General features: G+C 42.8%; 1 protein-coding gene across 1 annotated transcript in view; it reads left to right on the top strand.

Moving 5' to 3' along the window:
• The window catches only part of AKAP6 (A-kinase anchoring protein 6), a 167,136-nt gene that overhangs the window by 86,840 nt on the left and 52,803 nt on the right, over nucleotides 1-27,493 (top strand). The window contains exons 8-9 of the mRNA XM_072115382.1: nucleotides 15,143-15,282; nucleotides 16,708-16,828. Coding sequence (XP_071971483.1) covers nucleotides 15,143-15,282; nucleotides 16,708-16,828 — 261 coding nt within the window. The remainder of the gene's footprint in view (nucleotides 1-15,142; nucleotides 15,283-16,707; nucleotides 16,829-27,493) is intronic.

Genomic DNA, 27,493 nt, shown 5'->3' with positions numbered 1-27,493 from the left:
CCTAGAGGAGAGGAGGTTCTACCATCATCATAGAGAGGGACATCCTCTACACCTAGAGGAGATGAAGTTCTACCATCACCATAGACAGGGGGCATCCTTTACACCTAGAGGAGAGGAGGTTCTACCATCACCATAGACAGGGGCATCCTCTACACCTAGAGGAGAGGTGGTTCTACCATCACTATAGACCGGGGGTATCCTCTACACCTAGAGGAGATGAGGTTCTACCATCACTATAGACAGGGGGCATCCTCTACAGCTAGAGGAGAGGCGGTTCTACCATCACCATAGACGGGGGGCATCCTCTACACCTAGAGGAGAGGAGGTTCTACCATCACCATAGACAGGGGGCATCCTCTACACCTAGAGGAGAGGAGGTTCTACCATCACTATAGACAGGGGGAATCCTCTACACCTAGAGGACAAGAGGTTCTACCATCACCATAGACAGGGGGAATCCTCTACACCTAGAGGAGAGGAGGTTCTACCATCACCATAGACAGGGGGTATCCTCTACACCTAGAGGACAGGAGGTTCTACTATCACTATAGACAGGGGGCATCCTCTACACCTAGAGGAGAGGTGGTACTACCATCACCATAGACAGGGGGCATCCTCTACACCTAGAGGGGAAGAGGTTCTACCATCACTATAGACAGGGGAATCCTCTACACCTAGAGGAGAGGAGGTTCTACCATCACCACAGACAGGGGGCATCCTCTACACCTAGAGGAGAGGTGGTTCTACCATCACCATAGACAGGGGGCATCCTCTACACCTAGAGGAGAGGTGGTTCTATCATTACCATAGACAGGGGGCATCCTCTACACCTAGAGGAGAGGTGGTACTACCATCACCATAGACAGGGGGCATCCTCTACACCTAGAGGAGAAGCGGTTCTACCATCAGCATAGACAGTGGCATACATTTATCACACGGTCTTCATGAATCTCCCCCTGCCCTGCGTCAGCACAAATTTTTTTGGTGCACTTTGATCATGCTGCAGAATTGTGGCACACAGTCTGACTAAGCACTAACACCCCCCTCTTGGTGGAGGCTTTTTTTTTTTTTTGATGGGCACAATTTTTTCTGGAATTGTAGGGCACAGTGCTGGACAGACATAAGACTGAAGAAAACTGGTGGAAAAGCTTTAATGTGGGCCAGTGTAATTCTTTACTGTAAGAGCAGTGAGATTGTGGAACTGCCAATGTGAGTTGTGAGGCTTGATACTTTGATACTTTGGCTTGGATCCCATAAATGTCATGCTATTGGGGTTGTGAATACTTTTGGCCAATTGGCATCAGCCTTGTCGGGTTTTTTTGCCTTCCACTGTAGGATTTATAGGCTGGACTTGATGGACCCATAGGCTTCCTGTAAGTTATCCTGGAAATCCCATAGAAGTCAATGGAGAGCAGGATGTTAAACCTTCAGGACACCTATATCTACCAGGTAGATTGTGATGCCCTGTTCTGCTAATATCCATAGGTCCAGCGCTTTAACCCCTAGTGATCCGACATGTATCAGACATTCCCTTAAAGGGTAGCTGCTTCCAATAGGTGGCACAAGACAGACAGTTGTCTCCCTTCAGGATCAGAGCTGGATTGCATACATGCTTGATCCTTCTATCGCTGTCCCATGCAAGTAGTTCCTACTCAGTTTTGCCTCTACATGTAAAATAAAACACGGGTTACAAAGAGTCAATGTTACGTCTCTTTGCACATGACCTCTGTATACCTATAATAAAGCGTATCCCTTTAAAGAATAGAACTCAAAGTGCCGTATCCCATGGGTGTCACACACCAGGGCCATAAAGAATTTGTTACCTTAATAAATCACAATAATGATTCCATTCTTTGACACACTGCGGTCACATGACATGCTTCTAACGAGCGGCTCGGCTAATTAAGAGGTAGTGGGTGGAGGCAGTGGCGGCCCTCACCGGCGCTCTATGCAGTCTAGTGCAGACATTTGGACAAGTGGTGCAATGCAGACCTTCCTGCAAGCGCAAGAGTTAAACTTTTTACTATTTGCTTACAGGAACCCTTAGAGGACACCATTTTTCCTCCTTAGACGTATAATATATTATAAATATACGCTCAATGAACAATACCGCGTCATTAAAGTTGTACAAACATACTCTGCTCTCCTCTCTCCTGGCGCCCATAAAACCTTGTTTCTTATTACCTTCAGCATATGTTCTTGTTGTTGTTGACTGTGTGTGGTGTTTCCCCCTCAACCCTCCTCCTCTCCGTCCCCTCCTAAATGATCCCCCTTAGAGCTGTAAAATATTTTGAATGCTGATTATTTTGTCCTCAGAATCATAATGCAGTGGAGCGATTGCCTTTCACCAATTCCCAGACTCATCTACAGATTTAAGGCTTAAAATTAAGGGTACGCAGGGATAGTGGCAGGTGTCTGTACACAATGGGGGTCATTTACTAAGGGCCCGATTCGCGTTTTCCCGACGTGTTACCCGAATATTTCCGATTTGCGCAGATTTTCCATGAATTGCCCCGGGATTGTGGCGCATCGGCGCTGGCATGCACGCGACGGAAATCGGGGGCGTGGCCGAATGAAAACCCGATGGATTCGGAAAAACCGCCGCATTTAAAACAAAAAATTGGTCGCACGGGCCATACTCACATGCACCAGGAAGAGATCAGTGAACTCCGACGCAACTCGGCGGACCTCGTCGCAGCAGCGACACCTGGTGGACATCGGGCGCAGGACCTTCATGAATCGCCGGAAGACCCGAACGTTCGTCCAAGAAGCCGCCGCTGGAACGCGAATGGACCGGGTAAGTAAATGTGCCCCAATATATTCCCTCACTGGGGCAGATTTACTTACACGGGTCGGTTCGCGATCCAGCGGCGCGTTCCTCTGCGGTGGATTCGGGTCCGGCCGGGATTCACTAAGGTAGTTCCTCCGCCGTCCACCAGGTGGCGCTGCTGCGCTGAAAAGCATCTGAACGCACTGGAATTCACCGGGCCGGACCAAGTGAAGGTAAGCGCGTCCCAAGAGACACTTTTTTTGTTTTAAATGCGGCGGTTTTTCTGAATCCGTCGGGTTTTCGCTCGGGCACGCCCCCCCAAAATTCCGGGGCAATACAGGGAAAATCGGCGCAAATCGGAAATATTCGGGTAACACGTCGGGAAAATGCGAATCGGGCTGTTAGTAAATGACCCCACTGTGGTCAAAGAGAGCTAACCTTTAAAACTTGTATTTTGAGGATTTTTTTCCATGTTTGATTAGTATTTGAGCATTGCCTGTTTTGGATTATTTTTTGTCTATATTTTAGGCATTTTTGCCATTTTTTGGCAGTCTAATAACAACAAGCAACTTTTATAAAGGGACAGGGAACTCAGAATTTTACCATTATTAAAGTTTTTATACTGTCCTATAATACAGAATACAGGTGATCCCCTAGTTAAGAACACCCAACTAGCAGACAACCCCTAGTTGCAAACAGACCTCTAGATGTTGGTTATTTACTGTACTTTAGCCCTAGGCTATAACAATATAGCCTTTGGCTATATTCACACTGCCGTTGCCCGCCCGTACCGTAGCGGGCAACGGCAGTGCACGGGGAGAGGAGGAGGAGGTGAGCGCAGCTCACCCCCGCCCCTCTTCATAGCAACCTATGGCGCACGAAGAGGCACTATTTCAGAGGCATAGAGATAAACATCACACTTGCCACTATGTAGGGCCTCCTGGCGACGGTCCCTTCCATGGTGCATGTGCTTTCAATGGGTTCTCAGTGATGAAGTCTCATTTTTTGCTAACTTTATGTTTTGTCCACTCACTGGCCTCAAATGTGATTGCTGGGACCATGAGCTGGGGCATAAAGTATGGTGAGGGCAATGGACCTGACCTATTGATACAATGGGGACTTACAATTGCATGGAATTGTATTATGGATTTGTGGAATGCGGCTGTTTCTCTCAGGTTGGTTATGTCAGGACCAGAGCGGAAGAATAATGCTGACACATATCTACCATGCATGCTTTAAACTGTATCAGCATCCACAAGATGCCGATACAATTTAAAGCAATGGCGGAGAAAGCAACAATATGCTCCATGCCCTGCAATTCAGAATGGAGCTAAACAGTTGGGGGGAGGGGAGGGGGGGGCTAGACATACCTTTGCTTGAGACCTCAGAAATGTCTCCTCCACCCCTGTCTACACTATTTTACCATATTTCTTGGACTGTAAGACCCACCCCAGTACTATATATTTACACCAATTAAAAATTTCCTTTTGGTCCCACACATATCTCTATATTCACAACTCTGCTACATGTACAGACAACTCCGCTAGTATAACCAGCCTCCAATTTCCTACATAGCTCCCTCCAGCTTCCTGTTCTCCATTCCCTCTGAATAATCATCCTCCACTTCTCTTGCCTAGCTACCTCCAGCTTTTATTCCCTCTGAATAATCATCCTCCACTTTTCTGGTGCTCCCTCCAGCTACTCATTCCCTCTTTATTACCAGCCGCCACTTCGCTTGCACAGTTTTGCCTGCTGCAGCCCCACAGTTTCTCAGTCCCAGGGTAGAACACAGAGCTAGCCTCTGCTTCCGGGTCATGTGACCCAATGATGTCACTCAGAGTCCTGCCACAATTGCAAGGAGAGGCAGTAATCGGTGCATACACACTACTTACTCTCTGAGAGATTGGGTGAAGTGCTTTGTCAGTGCTTCACCTGATCTCCTGCACAGCAATCCAAGAACCATAAGATGCAAGCACTTTTATGCAATAGTTTTTTTGTGTCACATAGTCTGGAAGATACGGTACATACAATTGGCACAATCGGGTGTATCTACCAATCAAATCAAGGTAATTGAGCGATACATTCACAAACATATTTCTGCCAAAAGAATCTTGATCCTGGAAACCTTATGACTTCCACTTCGGATATAGTTCTTAACCATCTTTAAATAACAGACTCAAGTATTACCTGCACGTCTCAGAAATTCAACCATAATTGGAAGCCGTGATGCAAACCAACTAAAATATTGTCCTATTTTCCTACAGCAAGCAGTGAATTTCTCTTCCAGAAATAGTCAGTTTAATTACACTTAAAAATAACATTTTTTTAATTAAACACTCAGGTAAGCAGAAATTGATTTAAATTTAAAAAAATAAAACAATTAGACATCAAAAACCTTAGCGAACCGATTTGCAGTGAGAAATGACGAGGAGTGTAGGGATGGGATATAAATGGTTAGATGGTATCGTGCTCTTAGCAGCCCCCCCACCCCTCTTGTCTGGAAGTCTCCCACATTCCGCACTCTATTTTCCCTTTTTTTTTATTATTCATCTTGGGGAATCAGGATGAGAAGACAGAGTCAATACTTCCAGCATTTTAATTAAAACCGTTAGCGGAATAAATCCATTTCATTATCAGTTAATGAAATACAAGGTCATTTTACCACGTGTGATGACTGGTGAGGGTGGAAGGGGAAAAAAATAACCCTTTGGCTGCCAGAGAGGGGATGGAGCAAAGGTAGATAAGACTTCACTGACCAATCCGGAGAACGCTATCTGCGAGCTCCAATACTTTCGTCATTTTGGAAAAGTTTTTTAAATTTTAGAACAAAGATACTCTACCTCACAGGTTGCAACAGAATCGATATCCTGGTGTTTATTGTTGCAATTTAGTACTAAAGTACCAAAACAGAGTTTGTTCTTAAAAAGGGCTGTTCCACAGTATAAATTGATCCCCTATATAAGGTCTTATAAGCTATCCCAAATTCCCATAGAAATGATTGGAGCACAGGTTGAGAACCTGTGCACACCTACATGTCAGGGGACTCCCTCCCATTCTTCCAATCGCTTACATTTATGGAAACCCTGGCTAGAATTATTTCAATAGCTAATTCCGTGGCACAGCCCACTTGGCATGTAGGTGCCATAAGGGGAAAAATCCTCTCCTTAGTTTTCTGTTTAAGGACTCATTTACACAGACATTCCCGTTGCCCATTCCCAAAAAGCAAACACATCAGTTTTCAGTCCGTTTTTTTGTAACAATTGTATCAGTTTTATTTTTCATGTCTGTATTCTATTCGTTGATCCGTTTTGTCCACAAAATAATAGCACAGCGGGCACACATCGACTCCTGTGAGCGCTGCTCACCCCCACCCCTCTCCAGAGTGAAATATAGTGCACGGCGCTATATTACGGGGAAAGATAGGACATGTCCTATCTTTCTCACGACTATGGAACGCTATGGTGCCACACGTGTGCCCATTGCCGTCGGCCGTATATACACCCCCCATACGGTCATTTGAATGTAGCCTGAAACTGATGTTGTACAAGAATGAGAAGGCACAGCACTCTATCTAAATTAAAAAAAGGACTGCACGTAAATTTCATCAGTTTTTGTTTTTGGTACTATGAGGGGCATTTATCATTTTTGGCACAGAGTGGTGTTAGAACCCTTCTATATTTTTCAGCGGGATGTAAGTTTGTGACGCAAGGGATTAATAAATTGGCGCACAGACTTAAAGGTTTAGAACTCCCTAGACCAGCTTAAAACTTGGCTATTTTTTTGCGCCACAAAAAGTGCCAAAAAAGTTATGAGAAAAATAGAAGAGCCATAAAACTGGTGGATTCACAAGAGCGCAAAATTTTGTGTCCAAAAACTTAACACCCATACACTCACTTCATAAATTCAGGTGCAAGAGGCGCAGTGACGAAATAAAAAACACCCAGTTTTCCATTTGAAAGGCCATAATAAATACCCCCCTATGTGTCGTACGTATCTTTTCTGGTGCCTGAATCCTTTCTTGTTCTTTCTGTGTCGCTCCAGATTTTATGTGTCAGCACCACAAAAACCTAATTTGTCGGACACTTATGCCATTTTTTTTGTTGCTCAATTTGGAAGCAGGTTTTGAATTATGAAACTTTTCCGGGAATTCTTGTTTCCTGACACTTTTTGGCACAATATTTGGCACATAATAAGACCAAAAAATTCTAAACTCCTTTATAAACGTGGTTTGTCATTTCTGACTCTCATTTGTTCTTCTGCACCAAATACAAGGCCGTCCGCCACAATGTAAAATCACAATGCAAACGACTGCTGAAATTAGGCCCCAAAAGTCACCTAGAACCAAAATTAATAAACGCCCCCTACTGACGTCTATGAACGTCCGCGGTCTGCGTGAAAAAACATAGTGCATGCTTCCACTCCCAGCAGGCCGCAGGTCAATGAAAAAAAAGGACATATGAATAGCCACATAGACAATAAAGGGTCAGTATGCTATCTGTGGAAATCACATACTGACCTGAAAAAGGAACGCATGAATGAATGAGCCTTTGGCTATATTCACACTGCCATGAGCCCGCCGGCAGCGCGGGGAGAGGAGGAGGAGGTGAGCGCAGCTCACCCCCGCCCCTCTCCATTGCGATGTATGGCCGCGGCGCCGTATTACGGGAAAAGATAGGACATGTCCTATCTTTTCCCGGGCTACGGAGCGGTACGGTGCCGCACGCCCATAGAAGTGTATGGGGGCGTAGGGTGCCGCGAGCCCATAGAAGTGTATGGGGGACGTATATCGGCCGCATATACGTCGGTCGTATATATGTCACCCATACTGTAGTGTGAATGCAGCCTTTAATGGTAAATGTAACAAAAAAAATGGGATCCAGTATTTTGTGTGACCCTAGTCCTACGAGGACAAAAGAGGTAAAAATAATTAATAATATTGTCGTTTTTTAGGACTGATTTGCATCAATTTTGATTCCATTTTTTATGGATCCTCATAAACTATAGTCTTGGAATGATCTGTTTAAAACAGTTCTGACAAGGACATTCTCTACTTTTTGAGCAGATCGGTCACAGAGTCGTTAAAATTACGTTTGAGGGCACTGATCCATTGATTGGTATTGCATTTGGCGCTGCCGTCTGTAAAAAACGCGGATGGTACAAGGTTGTGTCACTGTTGGTTGCTTCAGGCCTAACTTTTGGGAGGGATTAATAAATTATTTTCCATCCTGTCTTTTTCTGAATTCTTCAGGAACCGTATTATTCAAATGGTCATAATCTTCAGATTTCACACAATTTATGCAGGTAAAAGCTGCCAGATGTCAGATGACATAAGAGTCTATGGAGACGAGAGGGGTTACAGTGATTCACAGCAGCTTTGTGACAACATGACATTACATATACAAACTGCAGAGAAGAATACAAGTCACACAATGGCCAGAAACAAGGATTTCTGCAAAATGTATCAATTTTTTTCAATATTTTGAAACTTTCCCTAAAAATACAGAAAAATCTGGATTGGTTTGGATTCCTGCAAGTTGCCTATAGAAATAATATAGGCGCCATCATGTCTCTTACTTTCATGTGAAATATTGAAATTTCTTTTTTTCTAATCCCTAGTTCCTTGCATAGTTAATATTTTATGGTCATACTTCTATATAATTAGAATGTATTTATGTGCAATTTATATGGCCCAAATAGACAATGTTCAGATTTTTCCACAACGATCTTTGGCAGTGTGAAAATCCATTTTTTCTAATGTTGTCTAATGCTTTGCTAATTAAAGTGTGCATGTTAATTAAAGCAGAGGCTAATGTTAATTACCTATATTAATGGGATCCTGCATTGCACCTGCCGAAAACGCTGCCTTCATTTTTCAAAATATCTCAATTAAAACATCATTTCTTTTCTTCCCTCTTAATTTTTCTTTGCATTTAAATGGTAGATAAAGCGTGTTAAACCGAAAAACCCATCGGCAGATCACTTCATCTAAAAAAGACGGATTTTAGAAACCAGTATGTTTCCAACTTATTGGGACATTCTTAGAAAAATATTATTCTTGTAGAAGCTTCAATCACATATCACATATCATATAAAGGATTTAAAGGGGTTGTCCACATATACTAAACTTTAACAGGGTAAAAGGTTAACATGGTTTTAGGTGTCAGTCAGGGTCGGCTCCAGGTTTCAGTAGGCCCCAGGGTGACAGAGCCTCGGTGGGTCCCTTTGCAGTGAATTCATGTAGTGACATTAAAAATTCAGAAACTAAAACAGTCTCCTTTTCCGTAAAATATTCCCTAGTTTATCACAGCAAACAGCCCGCTCATGGGTATTTTACACACACACCCCTTATGGTTATTTTATATAAAGCCCTCCTCACCCCCTATTGATTTATTAGATACAGTCCCCTCAATCCCATGGATTCCTTATGTACAGCCTTATGTGGGCCCCCCCCAGTAGTTCAGGGCCCCAGCACTTGCCCTGGTATGCCCAGTGCTGGTGACGGCCCTGGTGGTTATAGGGGTGAATGGATGTCTTTGGCATGTCGCCTCTGAGTGGGCATGCAAACAGTAACATCTAGTGTTAAGAAGACCCGTCATAATTCCTGAATTTAGAAAAATCTGTCGGGTTCGGGTACCCCGACCAATAACTGTTGTGTTAACTTTTTACATGCAGATGTCATTGTGGCCAGCGGTATTGAAATTAACTGAGGCCGCATGCGTACCTCAATTTTGGGGAGGAATTGCACCAGATGACCTTATTGCCAGCTTGTGACCCTGGGTAATTTAGATGCCGCTGGAGACTTTGCCTGGGGCGGCGAGCTTAAATCGGGTCCTGAATTTCTAATAATGTTCAGGGTTGAGTCTGAGGACCCACAAAGTTAGGTTTAAACCCAACTTTGTGATGCGGCTCAACACAACACAAGTGGACTGCAAGGTCCCCTCCATCCACTGGAAGCCAGCAGGATACGGGACATCATAGGAAGTCCTGGGTCCTACTGTCCAGGGGGTCACATGATGAGGGGTCCTATTCTTCATCTGTATGGAGCGACATGCCTAGTATTCACCCTCCCACTCCAATCACTATAGGATTTCCTAAGGTAGCCATGTACAGTCCTGTACAGAAAATTGGAGTGATAACATATACGCTCATGTATGTTGGTAGTACATAAATAATATACAGCGGGGTTATTTCAGCGTAGTATGGGGTCTGCATTGCCATTCAGACGGATAAAGCATCTGAGGATATATTTTAACATGTAAAGAAGACGATTGCCGTCTTAAAATAGAACGGCTCCAACAACAACTGGGGCATGAGAAGCTTAGCATAAACACATTTTGGAAGTAAATCCCATTAACCACCATACTTTGTCAGTCACATCGGTCAGTGATGTATTTTACTATAATGCACTGGCCACGGAGACTAAACACACTTGTCGCATATAGGAATGCAATAAAAAAAAAGACAGTAATGTATCCAGTTTAATAAATGTCAGGTCTAGATAATTGATCCAAGAAAAGATAGAAGAAATATTTACTGGAATATTTACTGGAATTATTATAATTGTATCTCAAAGGGAAAAGTAAATCCATCCATAAAGGATTCTGTTTCCCTGGATGGAGTTTCCTGCACCCCCTATAATACCTCTCAGCAGTCAAACCTATTAAAATTATACGTAACATATAGCTTTCATCCTTTTAACGTGTTTGATCGTGTTTTTAACTATTATTATGTCTTGTCAGCCCGTAAAGTCTTTATTCTTCATAGGGAGATTGCCTATACAGGTCACCATTTCCATTAAAGACAATGCATGATCCCCAGAGGATTCTGGGCAAGGAATATGCAAATATTTTTTGCAAGGTGGAGAAAGGAAAGCTGTGTGTTCAGTGCTACCTTAAACAAGCTAGTTCTGGAGGCGTAGGTTTCCTTTACCTAAATCCGAAAAAGTGGATTGGCAAACAAAGACAATTCTATAAAGGTTGTTGGCCACAAGCCAGTTTGGTCAGACAAATTTGCTTTATTTGCTTACATGACTGATCCTGCTGAGTTCAGTAATTCTCAGTTTGGTACAGTAAATCTCACAAGTATATGGAGCAAATTTGTCAGACCAAGTTTGTTTGTTAACAGCGGCTATCAGGGCCGGATTAAGAGTGGTGGGGGCCCATGGGCGCAAACTGGTGGATGCCTTTCCAATAATGTTTTTGGAAGTATATAGCCAGCCAGCCCCTGTAAACAGTGTATCAGAGATCTCCTCCAGTGATAGCAGCTGTGTCTCACTGACATAGCTGACATCCTAGACCCCTATGTGTGATGCTGAGCTGAGTCGCTGCTGTGGGAAACTGGTGGGGGCCCCATTAAAAGTGAAAGTGGTGGGGGCCCTAGGGCTTGAGCCCCAGGAGCCCCTCCTTTAATCCGACCCTGGCAGCTATAGAAGAATAAATTCCTTCCTGACCCCATCCATGGCCTCTCACCTAATCATACTAGTCCCCTACACTGTACTGATGAGATGCAATGACATGGAAACAGCCCTATCTACACCCTCAATTTTTACCATCATAATAATAATCGTTGTCTCAATAATAATATTAAATCAATTTATGCCCAGCCTGGGATTTGAACCCAGAACCCCCACACTCAACCTGCCATAGAGACACAGAGCTGCTATCCACTAGGGACTAGGCTATGGACTTAGTGGTTGTTTATGAGAGGATTTTATGTAACTAAGAGCTTTACTGTTACACTGTGACACAGGCTCCATGCACTGGTATATAGAGATACATCTTCTCAGAGACTATTATTGTAATTATTGAGAAGACTATTATTATTATTTTTTTAAATTATTATTACTATGGAGACGATTATTATTATTAATAATAAATAATAATTATTGAGAAGACTATTACTATTCTTATTTTTATTATTATTACTATGGAGAAGAGTTTATATTATTATTATTAATATATATGGATTCCCTGCCCAATGTCTGCTCTGGGGAAGCCTTGGAGATTTAGACACCATGTATGGACAGATGGTGATATCTCCCTGATGACGTAGTCCCTGTTCTGCCGCTAACCCGACACATCTCTCAAAAGGATTCCCTGCCCGATGTCTGTAGAAGTCATTCAGTACCGCAAGTTCTGGCTTTGAAAGTATATACTATGTGGGAAACAGAGCCAGGACAACCCCAGCCAGTGCGGGACCTGGAGGGAATATCTGGGACCGCGGGACATAGGTGAAAAACTGGGACTGTCCTGCCAAATCCGGGACAGTTGAGAGCTATGCAGGTGCACGGCTCATTATATCACAGAGAATAATCAGAGCTGTGCGTTATAACAAGCTGTGTACCTCTGTGACACCAAAGACTATGGGCTGATTATCCAGATGAAGTAAACAATGTATCTTCCTATAGAAGGACAGCAAGCAGAGATCTAGAAAAACTGTGAGAAATTGATACAGAAATAACTATACATAGTTGTTATGGTTGTTGAACTAACCAAGCTTTATGAGAAATCACTATTCTGACATCTACCACTAGGTTAAAGGATTGTAAACCAAGTCCACTAACCTACTGATGTTTGCTCCCTATGGGAGGATCCGCTGTTCTCTTTGCTTCACCCTGGTATTTACAAAAAAAGACTTTTAAAATTATGCAAATGAGCCTGAGGGGCTCCAGGCTCCATACCTGTTAATGGAGTCTGGAGCCCCTCAGACTCATTTGAATAATTTTTAAAGTTTTTTTTTCTTAAAAACAAGGGCATAACAAGGTAAAAGCAGAGTAAAGCAGAGCTTAAGCTTAGCAGATCCTGACAGAGGGAGCGCACACCAGTATGTAAGTGTACTTGGTTTACAATCCTTCATCCTGGTGGTAGATGTTCTTAAGAGCTTGCTTGTGATTGACAGTTGCTTAGGTCTCTGCTATAAACAGTTGATCAAAGTCCTTAAAGAGGCTTTGCAAGTAATCCTGGAAAACCTGAAGGGGACAGGGGCAGGATATAGGGATAAGCAAAAAATAAAAAGTGTACTTACTGGGAGGCATTTATCGCTTTTTGCCGTTTTGAGGCAGTGTTTTATTTTTAGTTGCTATGTCTACGCCACAGTTTAGCTTCTTTTCGCGCACAGTTTCTGAATCTGCACTTCTGGACGACACTTAGACGACACTTTTTTTTCTTTTGCATAATTAGACCAACAAAAAGCAACAAAGTCCTCCCTGAATGTGGAGTGTAATTTCTGGTGCTCATTTGTTCTTCTTACAGTGAGGCAAATACATTAGGTTGTGTACCACAATGTGACATCACACTGAAAACCACCGACAAAATCAGACAACAAAAAAGTGTAGTACCCAATAAAAGAGGATTTTTGGACATTTTTTCCCAGCTATAGTAGAGATTGTTTTGCAGAAGAGAAACAGACTTGTCTACAAGACAAGCAGGCAGTCTGACCTTTAGAGTGACAGGTGCTGAGTGGAAAGTTGTTTACACTTTACAATCTTGGTGCCATAGAATATTATGGGGACTTTATGCAAATCTATGGGGGAACGCTTTGTCATTGTTTTTGTGCTAAAATGTAATCACTCCACCCGTGGTAGAAGGTAAAATCAGAGAATAGTCCCAGTCCTTAGTGTCTTGCAGTTATGGAACAGATCTTGAAGGAGTAGACTGCCAGTATACCTGAGCAACAAGAAGAAGAAGCGGAGACAGGGGTACTCTGCCAAAGACCCTGGGCTCTTAGCTTTTGACCAGAGTACCAGCCTTCTGAGAAAGAGAGGGACAGCCCAGGCCTTTCCTCAGTGTATAACCCTTCCTTCCCCATGGAGGAGATTGGAGAAGTCAGCCCTATGACTTGCTTGCATTGCTTTTCAGCTAATATTCTTCAGTAAAGAAGGAAACTGTTCACTGTAGACACTGACTCTAGACTTATTTCCCATTGGGGTGCACCAGGCCTTACCATCCCTTCCGGAGAACAAAACACGTGGTGACACCTCGATGGTTCCTGGTGGACTCAGCATAGTGTTGGCGCCACTCCTAATCTGGGCACAAAAGAACAACTAGTGATAAACATCATAAATGCCCCCACTGTGTTCTGGCTTCTGGTTTCGGTGCCATGGTGGTCTTTGGTGCCGTGGCATTGCCAGCTGAGCTGGCCAAAGTGGGCTTTGGTGACATAACTTGTTCTACGTCACAGTGTTGGGGAACCGAAAGCTGAAGTAGAATAAGTACCGTTCCCTTTCCCTGCCCATGTGGGGTTTTATCACTTATAGACACTTTTATTCTATATGGTGTATACACAGCCAAAATATTCATGTGGCTTAGGAAACCTCTTTGAATTATCTCTGATATTCTCATGTACACATTGGGCAGCACATACATTGGGCGTAAGGTTAGGTATGCTTTGTTCTTTTGAGGCCAATGTTCTGGTAGATCTAATGTTCTTGTAGATATCATGTTATGAGAACACAAAAAACCATTTCGCAAACCTTATTGATACATGTTTCACAGTAAAATCTATTCTAATTGATAAATAATTGAAAATACTGCCCTCCTCCTTATTGACCCCTGGAATGAAATCTCTCCTGCCTTGCCCCCAGCTGTTCAATGTGCAGAAAATAAGAAATATTTCCTCTCTTCATCTACCACAAATCTTATACTTCCCTTTCTTCAGGAGGATGAGAAATTTAATATAACAAAAAGCATGTTCCAAGCCGGCCGTATTATGCATCGGGCCTCGGTATCTGAGCAAATGTAAATAGGGTTTTATTTAAAACATCTGTCCGCAGTGGGATAGATGAATGCGCGTGTCTGCCGTCCAGCTGTTGACTTTTAATGCCTTGAATAATAATAAAATTTAAAAAAAAACCTCCGAAATCCTCAAATCCCCAGGACAAGAATGCAGTGTTCAGGATCCGACCAGCGGGGGATCGAGACAAAACAGCCATGGATTTTTATCTTTTTCCAGGGCTGACACTCTCCGAAATCGGATTCTGCAATGCTCATAATGGAAGTTCAGATAAGGCAGATAGACAAGTGTGAGATCATATCCCGGGTAGGGATGTGTGGTCTATGTTGAATATTGGGATGTATGTATCTATATATAAGAACGATGTGACCGGAGATCCTAATAAGGCAATAAAACCTATGCATAATGATATAATGCACAAATCCTAATGTTCTGCACCTATCACATGTACATGAAGTGTCAAAACATTCTGATCTAGAACTTGTATTGCAGCGACTGTCCACCAAGTGGCACTGTTGGCGCCGCCGTTGTTTGCAGCGTCTATGACCGTGACATGAGTGTCTTTTTTTTTTTTTGTTCCAAACAGGTTGTCTATTGTGTTTTTGGAAAACCTACGACCTATGCGTTCTCTTCCCTCCACAGGTAAATGAACCTTTCAGTTCCATACAAGCTCAGAAAGAGGCCGTAACCCAGATGTCTCTGCAGCTGAGCAGCACGGAGTATACTGAGAGCAGACATCACTCTGATCCACCGCCACTGAAAAGTAGCTTGAGATGTGACAGGTGAGGACACCTCCTCCAACGCTATACCATTATTATATATTATCCGTATAAACCTTGAAATAAACTTTGTATTGCTCACTTGTATATCCTTAGGATAGGATATTCATATAATATCATAGAGGGTCTGACATCTTACATCCCACCTTTGATCTATTTGAAAGGGAACCTGTTTTCAGGACATAAATTCTTAAATAATGACAGGCTCCTATAGCCTAAATGGTTCTACTCACTTTTTAGTTGATAAAAGTATTCCTGGCTCCCTACCGGCAATTGCATCGAGTCACAGGGGCGTTGGAGTCTCTGGTGTCATCATCAACATTATCTCCTCTCTGCTCCGCCAGCTCTGTCTTTATTCATCCCTTCCTCCTCCCTGCTGCAGACATAAGCCAACAGAGAGATGCTTGGAGCAGGGGGTAAGTTAATGGCTGTATGTAAGAGGGGAAGGAGGGAGACGGGAAGATGTAGCAGAGTAGAGAGCAGATAATGATGATGATTGCAGCCTTGTAACAGCCACCCGTGTGACTCGATGCAGTTTGCTGGCAGGGAGCCAGGTATACTTTTATATACTTTTTAAAAGTGAATGGAAGCAGAAGAAACAGATGACCACTTACTTTTCTGCAGCACTGTAAGGTATAGTGGTTGTGTTTGGTAGTACAGCCCAGCCACATTCTCATGGCAACCACGCCATGTGACCATGGCATCACAGACTTCATCGATAGGTCATCAATATCCTAATCCTTTAATCTACAGTTATTATTGGGAGTATATTAATTCCTTAATTGTGGACTGTACAACACATATCACTTGACACAAAAGTCACCATTCTACATCTGAAGACCCCATTTCCCTCTTAGGGGGAACCTGGCACATCAAACTTGGTGTCCAAACTGCAGGCATTATGTTATAAAGCAAGAAGAGCAGATTGATTTATAGTTTTTAGGAACATATAGTTTTATAGATTCAACTTGTATGTTATTTATTTTTTCTACACTAAGGAGTCCACTGGGTGGTCCTCCTCAGTTAATGACAGTCTTTCCTGTTTAAGAGGACCACCCACTAGACTCATCGAAAAAAATGTGATATGAAAATGAATAAACAGGCTTAGCTATTCATGCTATGTAACATGCTGCCTGAAACTAGCTGAACTGAACCTGTTCTTAGTTCCATTTACGCAGTTCACTAATCCATTTGTTTTAGTGAGTTAATAAAATCTACTACATTTCACTTTGTCTTCATATTTACATCCCCTTTTCATTGATTTAGCTTATGCCAAAAATGTGCTAAGAATTGGATGTATTTCAAGCCCCACCCCTTTGTCACTAGGGCCTCCCCTTTGTCAAATAGGTCAATTTTAATTAAGATTCTTTAAACATTAGTCACTTAAATATTAAACTGAAAATATTAAAGTTTTTTTTTTTCCTGCAGTGTACATGACCTGGAGGGGGAGTGCCAGGAATTTTGGGATTGGCTACTAGACATGGAGGCTACTGTGCAGAACAGTCTTGGATTATTGGTGTCTGAAGAACAACATCTACAGATGTGCAAGGTTTATAATTTTATATTCTAGTGATGTAATGTGTGAGTGTAGTGCTGAGCGTTGGTGATCTAGAGACTCCATTATTACATTGTCTTACATAACAAAGCATGAACTGGTATCATACAGGTAATACAAGACACGTCTGACATGATTCGCAGTTCTGATGGAAATAAAAGTTCCATCTAGAATAAAAGTTTGATGTGAAAAAGTCGATCTCTGGTTCCTGCAGGAAGGGAACCTGCGACATTGAACATGGTGTCGGAGCTATTGACATGATGTTATAGAGCAGTAGAAGCCGTGTAGACTGTACAGTGTCTGAAGGCAGCATGCTATAGAGCAGGAGGAGTTTAGTAGATGGTACATAGTTTCATATAAGCAGGCAGCATGTTATAGAGCAGGAGAACCTGAGAAGGTATTATTTTGTGTCTTAATTGCAGGCAGCAGGTTATCGAGCAGGAAAACTAAGCAGACATATATATATATATATATATATATATATATATATATATATATATATACTGTCCTATATACAAGCAGCATGTTATAGGAGGAGCTAAACAGATTGTACATAGTGTCCTATCTGCAGGCAGCATGTTATAGAGCAGGAGGAGCTGAACAGATTGTACATAGTGTCCTATCTGCAGGCAGCATGTTATATAGCAGGAGGAGCTGAGAAGGTATTATGTGTCTTATTTGCAGGCAGCATGTTATAGAGTAGGAAGTGCTTAGTAGATTGTACATAGTGTCCTATTTGAAGGCAGCAAGTCATAGAGCAGGAGAAGCTGAGAAGATTGTACATAGTGTCCTATTTGTAGGCAGCATGTTATAGAGCAGGTGGAGCTTGACAGGTTGTTCAAAGTGTCCTATTTGCAGGCAGCAGATTTAAGAGCAGGAAAATCTGAGAAGACTCTACATAGTGTCCTATCTGCAGGTAACATGTTATAAAACCGTGTGAGCTCAGCAGATTATACAAAGTGTCCCATCAGCAGGCAGCATGTTATAGAGCAGACTGTACAAGCTATATGTTTCTGCTCTTAGGAGTCCAGTGGGTGGTCCTACTCAGTGACAGCCTTGATAGTATATCTGTGAATCCCACTGAACCCCAAGCTTAGAAAAAGTAGAAATGTAAAGAAATAAAATACACTGAATATTTTTCTGGACAGATTTCTCAGTCTTCCCTTCTTCCCCTGCTCTATACAATTACAGACAGGACTCCATGTACAATGTGACAGGTTCCCTTTAATACCAGTGTATTGTTAGGGCGCACCACTGGGATGTGAAAAGAGCCATCTCTCACCAGTAGTTATATTTCAGTAAGGATGTCTCAGAATCCATAAAACCTCCAGTAGTTGACTGTAATACACAACAAACATTACTGCTGTGCCACGCTGCTGGCACATGAATGTGGGCATATTTTAGAAGCGGTTATAGCTCGGAAACAGTAACAGCTGTGTAGGGAAATCTCAGAAGTTGTAACATCTCAGTAGGGCTGCTGTATCTCCGAAGCGGTAATATCTCAGTAGGGATACCTAACAAGAACTCGGAGAAGAGACTGACAGGTACCTGGTGTAATCTGCCAGATAAGCATCGACTACAAGAATAATAAGTTTACATAAAAGCAAATTGGTGACGTCACCCAACACAACATAACCTAAGGTCACGTTCAGACTATATAAGACGTTCTGTTGTCCTCATCCAAAACAATGGAAAATTTTACTATACAGTCGAACAAAATAGGTTTTTTAGGTTTGTTCTTAAGTTGAATTTGTATGTAAGTCAGTACTGTATATTTTATAATTGTAACCCCAGCTAAAGATTTTTTGGTCTCTGTGACAATTGGATTTTAAAACTTTTGGGTTGTCATAAGAACCAGGGCTAACAATAAAGCTTCATTACAGACACCTGTGATAACTGTTACAGCTGATTATTGTAGCCTAAGGATAAAGTACAGTAAATTACCAACATCTAGAGGTCCGTTTGTATCTAGGGGTCGTCTTTAAGTCAGGTGTTCTTAAATTGGGGACCGCCTGTATTGGATCCTGCATTAGTTTTGTATTATACACCTTGAGATTTTTAAGTCAAATTTATAAGGAGTGAAACTGGTTTCCGTTCTCAGAAATCTGACTTGTCCATTTCGGAAGTTCTGCAAAGTAAAATATTTTTTTTCCAAATTTAAAGATTTAAAAATGATTACACTACCCTTGAGGATAGATGATCCATTTCAGATTGGCGGTAATCTTACATGTTGTTTGGCTGAATGAAGTTTTGGCGCTACTGTGTGACCCACTTTCACTCCACTTGCCAGTGATGTCACATGTATGTGGCCGGTCGTTGGCCTTAAATCCAAATGCAAATGACTGGGGTGTGATGCAATACCAAGTACGGCCACTTTACTATGCACATTGCTGTTCTTTGTATACAGAAGAGCGATGTCTCTAGGTGCCATGGTCCCATCCCTAGCCAAAGCCTTGACAACCCCTTTAACACTGATGTCAGTGTGTCCTTGGCAGGCCAGCCATTACTAAGCTGACTCCTGTTTACATGCCACAAACATCACAACTAGGCTCATCTGATGACATAATTTTTTATCACATCACATTAATTTCAGAAATGATGGCTGCACTTATTGTCAATTGGAAGCACTTGCTATGGCTCATTTGCACATAGTGAGTATCACAAGATGCGGTCAGAATTAATTAAATCTACAATATTGAGGCCTTTTCATTTGCATTCAGGAATGCTTCTAGAGGCAGTATTAGCATCCTACTTACAAGAACATCAAACTATAAACCTCTCAGCAACAAATAAGACAAGATATTTTAGCACACAAGGGTAGAACCCGACCTTATGTCCCATACATTCCAGAATCCATGCATGTTCCACCAGGCATGGCTAGTATAGCCTCTAATCAAATTGATTAAAAAGTGTGGTCAGGATCAGGCAGAGGTCAAGGACCGATGAGTTCAGTGATGCTGGTGTAAAACACCATGGGCTGGTAGCAAGCCGTGGTCAGGAGCAAGCCGAGGTCAGGAGCAGGCAGAGGTCAGGAGCAGGCAGAGGTCCGGGCCAGACGTTTTGGTCGATGCTGATGAAAAACACCAGGGGTTGGCAACAAGCAGTGGTCAGGAGCAGACAGAGGTCAGGGCTGGGCAAGATCAGTGATGCTTATGAACACCAGGGGCTGGCAGCAAGCAGTGGTCAGTATCAGGCAGAGGTCAGGGCCGGGCGAGTTCAGTGATGCTGGTGAACACCAGAGGCTGGCAGCAAGCAGTGGTCAGTAGCAGGCAGAGGTCAGGGCCGAGCAAGTTCAGTGATGCTGGTGAAAAATATCAGGGGCTGGCAGCAAGCAGTGGTCAGGAGCAGGCAGAGGTCAGGGGAGGACAAGTTCAGTTGTAGACAGCACTGGGTTGTCAACAGGAATATTTGGTATCATTGAAGATGAACCGAAGGTCAATGAGTTTCTTAGAGTCATAGCACAAGCCAAGGTCAGAAACAAGGGAGTCAATCAGGCAGGAGGAATCAGGAAACCTGCACAAGACTCTGCTTCTAGCTTCTATAGACAAGCAGCAGGCTGAGGATAAAAGGTAACCTTGTGGCCATGTGTGTCAAGAAGAAATCTATGTGGGCAGGAATGGACTATCTGCTATGTGCCTATGACATAGTTCTAGTAGTGAAAGATGCACCTCACAACTAAATATAACTAATTATAAGGCCTTGTCCACAGCAATCGGCAATTTCCGTCGGCTCCATTGAGATGTATAGAGCAGAACGGTCTTGCACGGCCATCTGCTCCATTACTCTTCCAGAGCAACAAGGGGTCTGACTGAGGTACCTGGGACCCCTTGTTTTCGTTTTTATAAACTGTGGTACAGGAAGCGTGTTATAATTTTACTGGGTATTCGCTTGTGGCGCAAGGGAGTAAGGATTTGTTGCACAAACAAAAAGGTTTAGAAATAGAACTCTGTAGACCAACTCATCCAATTGAGTGCCAAGAATTGTGCCACAAAACGAGTCAGAAAAATAGAAGCACCGGAAAAGTGTGGGATTCACAATTGGTGCCACAATTTTGCCCCCAAAAAACGAACAAGTCATGATTTCGGAAAAGCACCAATATTGTGCCATCAACACTTCAAAAATAATGTGCAAAAAGGTGCAACGGTGGAGTGGGGGGGAGGAATTTTCCACCAGTTTTCCATTTAATAGATAATATCCAATACCATTTGGTAGATAATATATGCCCCCCACTGTGTTGATATTCAAAACTCACCCTACGTATTTCCCATCGAGCAATATCATGTCATATCATGCCATTTATGGCAGTTGACTTGTTTTTTTGCTGAAAGTTATACTAAAAATCAAGAGGAGTCAAGTGTGGGCCGAGATCCTCGTGTTTTCTCAATCAATTTCTGACGCCTTGAGCAAGGTGTAACTCACTTGGTAAATAAATTTACAATGCGCTCCCAGCAGATTGCACATGGAAACCCATCGTAATTAAATAGAGCTATAAGATGTCTCTGGTACTCAAAGGGTGGAAAGATTTTTTGACCAAAGAAAGCAAGAAGAAAGAAATCTGCAGCGACAAAGAGTAGGGTGGAAACAGAAGGAAGAGAGGGTGGGGGGCGTCTTCCTTTCCGAAATACCAACCTTCCATAAATCAAGCTCATTTAGGCAATTTTTATGGATGTAAATCTATAAACTGTCATGTCAGAATCACTGAGAACATATGGTGTATTTCACCGACCAGATTGCTACTCATAAAACCTAAAATTGATAACCAGCAACAAAAAAAATACAAGGGGAAAAAAAAACCTCAACGCTTTTAATTTCATCAAATCCCCAGGTTACCTTCTCATCCTTTCCTACTCATCTATTCTTCAGTTTTATATTGATATTTCACATGGTGGAGAATTATGTGAATTCTTTACACCTTCTTAGAATGGAATGAAGTTTTTTATAATGAAGATTTTTTTTTTAATGTTTTTGAGAAATCCATCTTTGAATCGTGGCTTTAACGTCATTCAAATGCAGGTTTAAAGTTGCGCAAAATGTTCGTAGAAAAAGATTTTGTGGAATTAGTAGTTTGGCAATGTCAGCCTCTGTTTATTCTTGGCTTAGGAGTCCAGTGGGCGGTCCATTGCAGTCATTGGCTGTATGCACACTCGTAGCAGGAAGTCTGATGATCTCTGTGGTCTGTGATCACATGTAGCGTTTTAATTTGCCTATTTACACTGTGTTAACATTTTCTTTTAATGTTGGGGGCATGTATTATTTTCTTTACAACACTTTTTGGTGTATTATTGTTATTCCTTTGTGTTGCTGCATCTTGTGCACCATATTTATGATGTCTCGGTGCCACAATATTGCCCCCGCCCCTTTTTTTCTGCTAATTTTGGCCATAGATATTGAATCCGGAGACTTTTCCAACACTTTTAGGTTCCTGACATTTTTTATTTTTTCTAATTTTGGGCACAGCTATCGAATCCGGACACTTTTCCAGCACTTCTAGGTTCCTGACACCTTTTTGGAACATAATTAGACCAATAAAGAGCTTGTCTACCAAGTTCTATTTCACCTTCATGAACGTGGAGTCAATTTAGACACTTTTCGGTCATGCACCAATTTATCAAAGGGGTTGTCTAAGAATAAGAAAAAATAGAGAGGTGGTTGGGGGGGGGGTGGATTGCATAAAAAAATAAACATGTACTTGCCTCATCCACCGTTCCCGGTGTCACCATGTCCCAGCGCTGTATCAGGCACGGCATAGGACTGCGGTAGTGGGATACCAGGAGGGCCGGATGAGGTAAGTTCAAGTTTATTTTATTAAGCAGCCCCGACCACCACTCTATTTTTTTTACCCCTTTACGTCCCTGGGCCACAATCTAAAATCCCAGTCCAAAAAAACTGCAACAAAAGAATGCAATTGATAAATGCCCAAATTATGTTTACAAAATGGAAATGTTAACACATGCATTAACATCTCCTGTTGTTTTGCATTTTAAAACACAATTTAAACGCCACATGTGAACAGAGCCTGGATGAGCAGAGGTGTAAATGAATAAATGAGTAATTTATATCTATGTTCCCTAGTGTATTCTACTCTATTGAACCTCCTATATATTCATGTTGAGGACTAGTCTCTGGCGGCATTAGGAAAGCCATTTTGCACCCAATAAAGTCTCTCCCTTACCTCTCCATAGGTGTCCTCCTCTCACTCCCGCAACCCTGAGGTCCCTGTTTGTATAATATTTTTATGGGTTATATTTTATCATAGTCCAGATTGCACAAAAACAGCTACATTTTTGAATGAAACTAAAAAGTATAACAAACTAGATCTATAAGAAATGATTATATGATGGTAAGAAGCGCTGCCTTAATTAACTTACATTAATAAGAGTTTTAGGTGCATTACGATGGGGACACCAGCTGTTTACTATATCATATATAAGGCATAAGACTTATCACTATCGCTATGACGTAAATCATCCCTGAAGTGCATCTGTTCTTACTCGACGGAAAGGTACATGAAGTAATTTGTGCCATGACCTAGGTACTTTTTACGAGATGGGAAAAGCTGTCAATGCACTTGATATCTATCATTTATTACTGTTCTCTTTTTTTTTTAAACTGTGAAAGGTTTTATTGCAGGGCATTTTACAACATTCAGAGTAATAACCATCTACATACAATGTCATCATACTGATTGTACAGCTAAAACCAAACTGTCTGACTTTTACCTAAAACAGCGCCAGCCTTGTCCAATGGCTTCTTGTGGTATTACAGAAAGAATCCAGTCAACATCATGTTATAGAGCAGGAGCTGAGCAGACCGATATAAACTCAAAAACAAAAAAGACACCCAGAGAGAATCATTGGAGTGCTGCAACACTCACAGTTAAAGGGAACCTGTCAGTGCACCAATGGCACGCCAACCCCAAATAATCTCTTATTCTACAGGTCATTAATGTCCAATTGCTGCTTTTCTGATTAAATGTTTTAACATTCTTCTAAAATTTACTTTTATTCCTCCTTCTCCGCTTCGGTAACATAAAGTCAATGGGGCGGAGGAGTTCAACCAACAGTCAAGCTTCTCCTCCTCCTCACGGCCGCTCCACATGGTAACATGGCTGCTGAATGCCGACCTCACTCTCTTCTTCTAAAGTCTTATACATGTGCCAGAGAGACGCATGGCCAGCGTCAAAATCACAGATACATTGTGCATGTGCTAGAGAGACGCATGGCCAGCGCAGAAATCACAGGTGCATTGTGCATGTGCCAGAGAGACGCATGGCCAACGCTGAAATCACAGGCGCATTGTGCATGTGCCAGAGAGACGCATGGCCAACGCTGAAATCACAGGCGCATTGTGCATGTGCCAGAGAGACGCATGGCCAACGCTGAAATCACAGGCGCATTGTGCATGTGCCAGAGAGACGCATGGCCAACGCTGAAATCACAGGCGCATTGTGCATGTGCCAGAGAGACACATGGCCAACACCGAAATCACAGGTGCATTGTGCATGTGCCAGAGAGACGCATGGCCAACGCTGAAATCACAGGCGCATTGTGCATGTGCCAGAGAGACGCATGGCCAACGCCGGAATCACAGGTGCATTGTGCATGTGCCAGAGAGACGCATGGCCAACGCCGGAATCACAGGTGCATGTGCCAGGGAGACGCATGGCCAACGCTGAAATCACAGGCGCATTGTGCATGTGCCAGGGAGACGCATGGCCAACGCTGAAATCACAGGCGCATTGTGCATGTGCCAGAGTGACGCATGGCCAACGCCGAAATCACAGGAGCATTGTGCATGTGCCAGGGAGACGCATGGCCAACGCTGAAATCACAGGCGCATTGTGCATGTGCCAGAGAGACGCATGGCCAACGCCGGAATCACAGGTGCATTGTGCATGTGACAGAGAGATGCATGGCCAACGCCGAAATCACAGGTGCATTGTGCATGTGCAATAGATACGCATGGCCAACGCTGGAATCACAGGTGCATTGTGCATGTGCCGGAGAGACGCATGGCCTACGCCAAAATCACAGGAGCATTGTGCATGTGCCAGGGAGACGCATGGCTAACGCCAAAATCACAGGTGCATTGTGCATGTGCCAGAGAGACGCATGGCCAATGGCAAAATCACAGGTGCATTGTGCATGTGCCAGAGAGACGCATGGCTAACGCCACAATCAAAGGTGCATTGTGCATGTGCAAGAAGGAGAAGACAGTGAGGTAGACACTGATGGGTGGTGTTAGCATGTAGAGCAGCTATGTAGAGGTGGAGGGAGCTGGTCTGCATGATTGAGCTCTCCAGTCTTGTTGATTTTATCTTGTGGAAGATAAAGAAGAAGTAAAAGTGAATTTTGAAAAAAAATGTTAAACACATAAACATCAGAAAAGCACCAACACTATACAGAATACAGTAGTATTTGGGGTTTATGTGCCATTGGCGAGGTGACAGTTTCCCTTCAACCGAAACCTTCAATCACCTAATGAGGTAAATCCGATGGCAGGTTCCTGTTGTATTCTTTCACAACTTTTTAAAAATCTTATCTTATATGTATGCAAAGTTTCTTTCGAGGGACGTGGAGTAGCTGCATCGTGGAGCGGGAGCTTTGGCTACTCCACGCCCCAGTAGCCTCTTTCGATCCATTCTATCAAAAAGTCTTCAGCTGTAGCAGCGCGCACTTGTCTGCAAAGCCGGAGCTGCTGCACATGTGCAGAGCTCCGGCTTTGCAGACGAGTGTGCGCCACTACAGCAAGGTGCCGGCTGAAGACTGGCTGTAGGAGGGATCCAAAGACGCTATTGGGGCGTGGAGTAGCCGTAACTCTTGTTATTTTTCTTGGTCTACAAGTATTTGTGTGATTCAGTAAAACGAATAATTCATTAAACTTTTGCTCAATTTGTAAAGGTGTGCAATGGGTGGTCCTACTTATGATTGACAGCCACCTCCCGCATATCCAAAAAACTGAAAACTGCATATCCAACTTTTCAGCTGAATTTGCTCAATTATATGCTTGAATATATATATATATATATATATATATATATATATATATATATATATATATATATATATATATCCTCTCGGGAAATAACTATTTAGGTATGTATAGAAAGCGAGACTTTCCTGCTAAATGCTCATACAGTTACAGTGTCTATAAAGCAGCAAAAATTATATATATATATATATACACTCACCGGCCACTTTATTAGGTACATCTGTCCAACTGCTCATTAACACTTAATTTCTAATCATCCAATCACATGGCGGCAACTCAGTGCATTTAGGCATGTAGACATGGTCAAGACAATCTCCTGCAGTTCAAACCAAGCATCAGTATGGGGAAGAAAGGTGATTTGATGCCTTTGAACGTGGCATGGTTGTTGTTGCCAGAAGGGCTGGTCTGAGTATTTCAGAAACTGCTGATCTACTGGGATTTTCACGCACAACCATCTCTAGGGTTTACAGAAAATGGTCCGAAAAAGAAAAAACATCCAGTGAGTGGCAGTTCTGTGGGCGGAAATGCCTTGCTGATGCCAGAGGTCAGAGGAGAATGGGCAGACTGGTTCGAGCTGATAGAAAGGCAACAGTGACTCAAATCGCCACCCGTTACAACCAAGGTAGGCAGAAGAGCATCTCTGAATGCACAGTATGTCGAACTTTGAGGCAGATGGGCTACAGCAGCAGAAGACCACACCGGGTGCCACTCCTTTCAGCTAAGAACAGGAAACTGAGGCTACAATTTGCACAAGCTCATCAAAATTGGACAGTAGAAGATTGGAAAAACGTTGCCTGGTCTGATGAGTCTCGATTTCTGCTGCGACATTCGGATGGGGAATATTTTCTTGGCACTCTTTGGGCCCCTTGGTACCAATTGAGCATCGTTGCAACACCACAGCCTACCTGAGTATTGTTGCTGACCATGTCCATCCCTTTATGACCACAATGTACCCAACATCTGATGGCTACTTTCAGCAGGATAATGCGCCAAGTCATAAAGCTGGAATCATCTCAGACTGGTTTCTTGAACATGACAATGAGGTCACTGTACTCAAATGGCCTCCACAGTCACCAGATCTCAATCCAATAGAGCATCTTTGGGATGTGGTGGAACGGGAAATTCGCATCATGGATGTGCAGCCGACAAATCTGCGGCAACTGTGTGATGCCATCATGTCAATATGGACCCAAATCTCTGAGGAATGCTTCCAGCACCTTGTTGAATCTATGCCATGAAGAATTGAGGCAGTTCTGAAGGCAAAAGGGGGTCCAACCCGTTACTAGCATGGTGTACCTAATAAAGTGGCCGGTGATATATATATATTTATTTCATTTTTGCTCTTTTATAGACACTGTAACTGTATGAGCATTTAGCAGGAATGTCCCGCTTTCTATACATCCACGAATAGTTATTTCCCGAAAGGATAATCTGTAACAATTGCATTCACAAGCCCCAAAGCGTCAGGTCATAAGGACAGAAAGTACAGTATTTATCCTAGAATGTCCCGGTGCTGGAATGTGCACTTCTGGCAGGGCAGCTATTCCTCAGGATGAGCCATGTATGGATGAGAGTATCCGCACGCTGGGCTGATTAGCATGGCTCTCAGACAGACGGCACTGGCCCTCTGCCCGCAGGAAGTCTCTCCCCACTGTCACCTCTTTATGT

This window comes from Engystomops pustulosus, chromosome 7 (genome assembly GCF_040894005.1).
Source record: "Engystomops pustulosus chromosome 7, aEngPut4.maternal, whole genome shotgun sequence".
NCBI classification, from domain to species: domain Eukaryota; kingdom Metazoa; phylum Chordata; class Amphibia; order Anura; family Leptodactylidae; genus Engystomops; species Engystomops pustulosus.
This window is presented reverse-complemented; position numbering and strand designations above follow the sequence as displayed.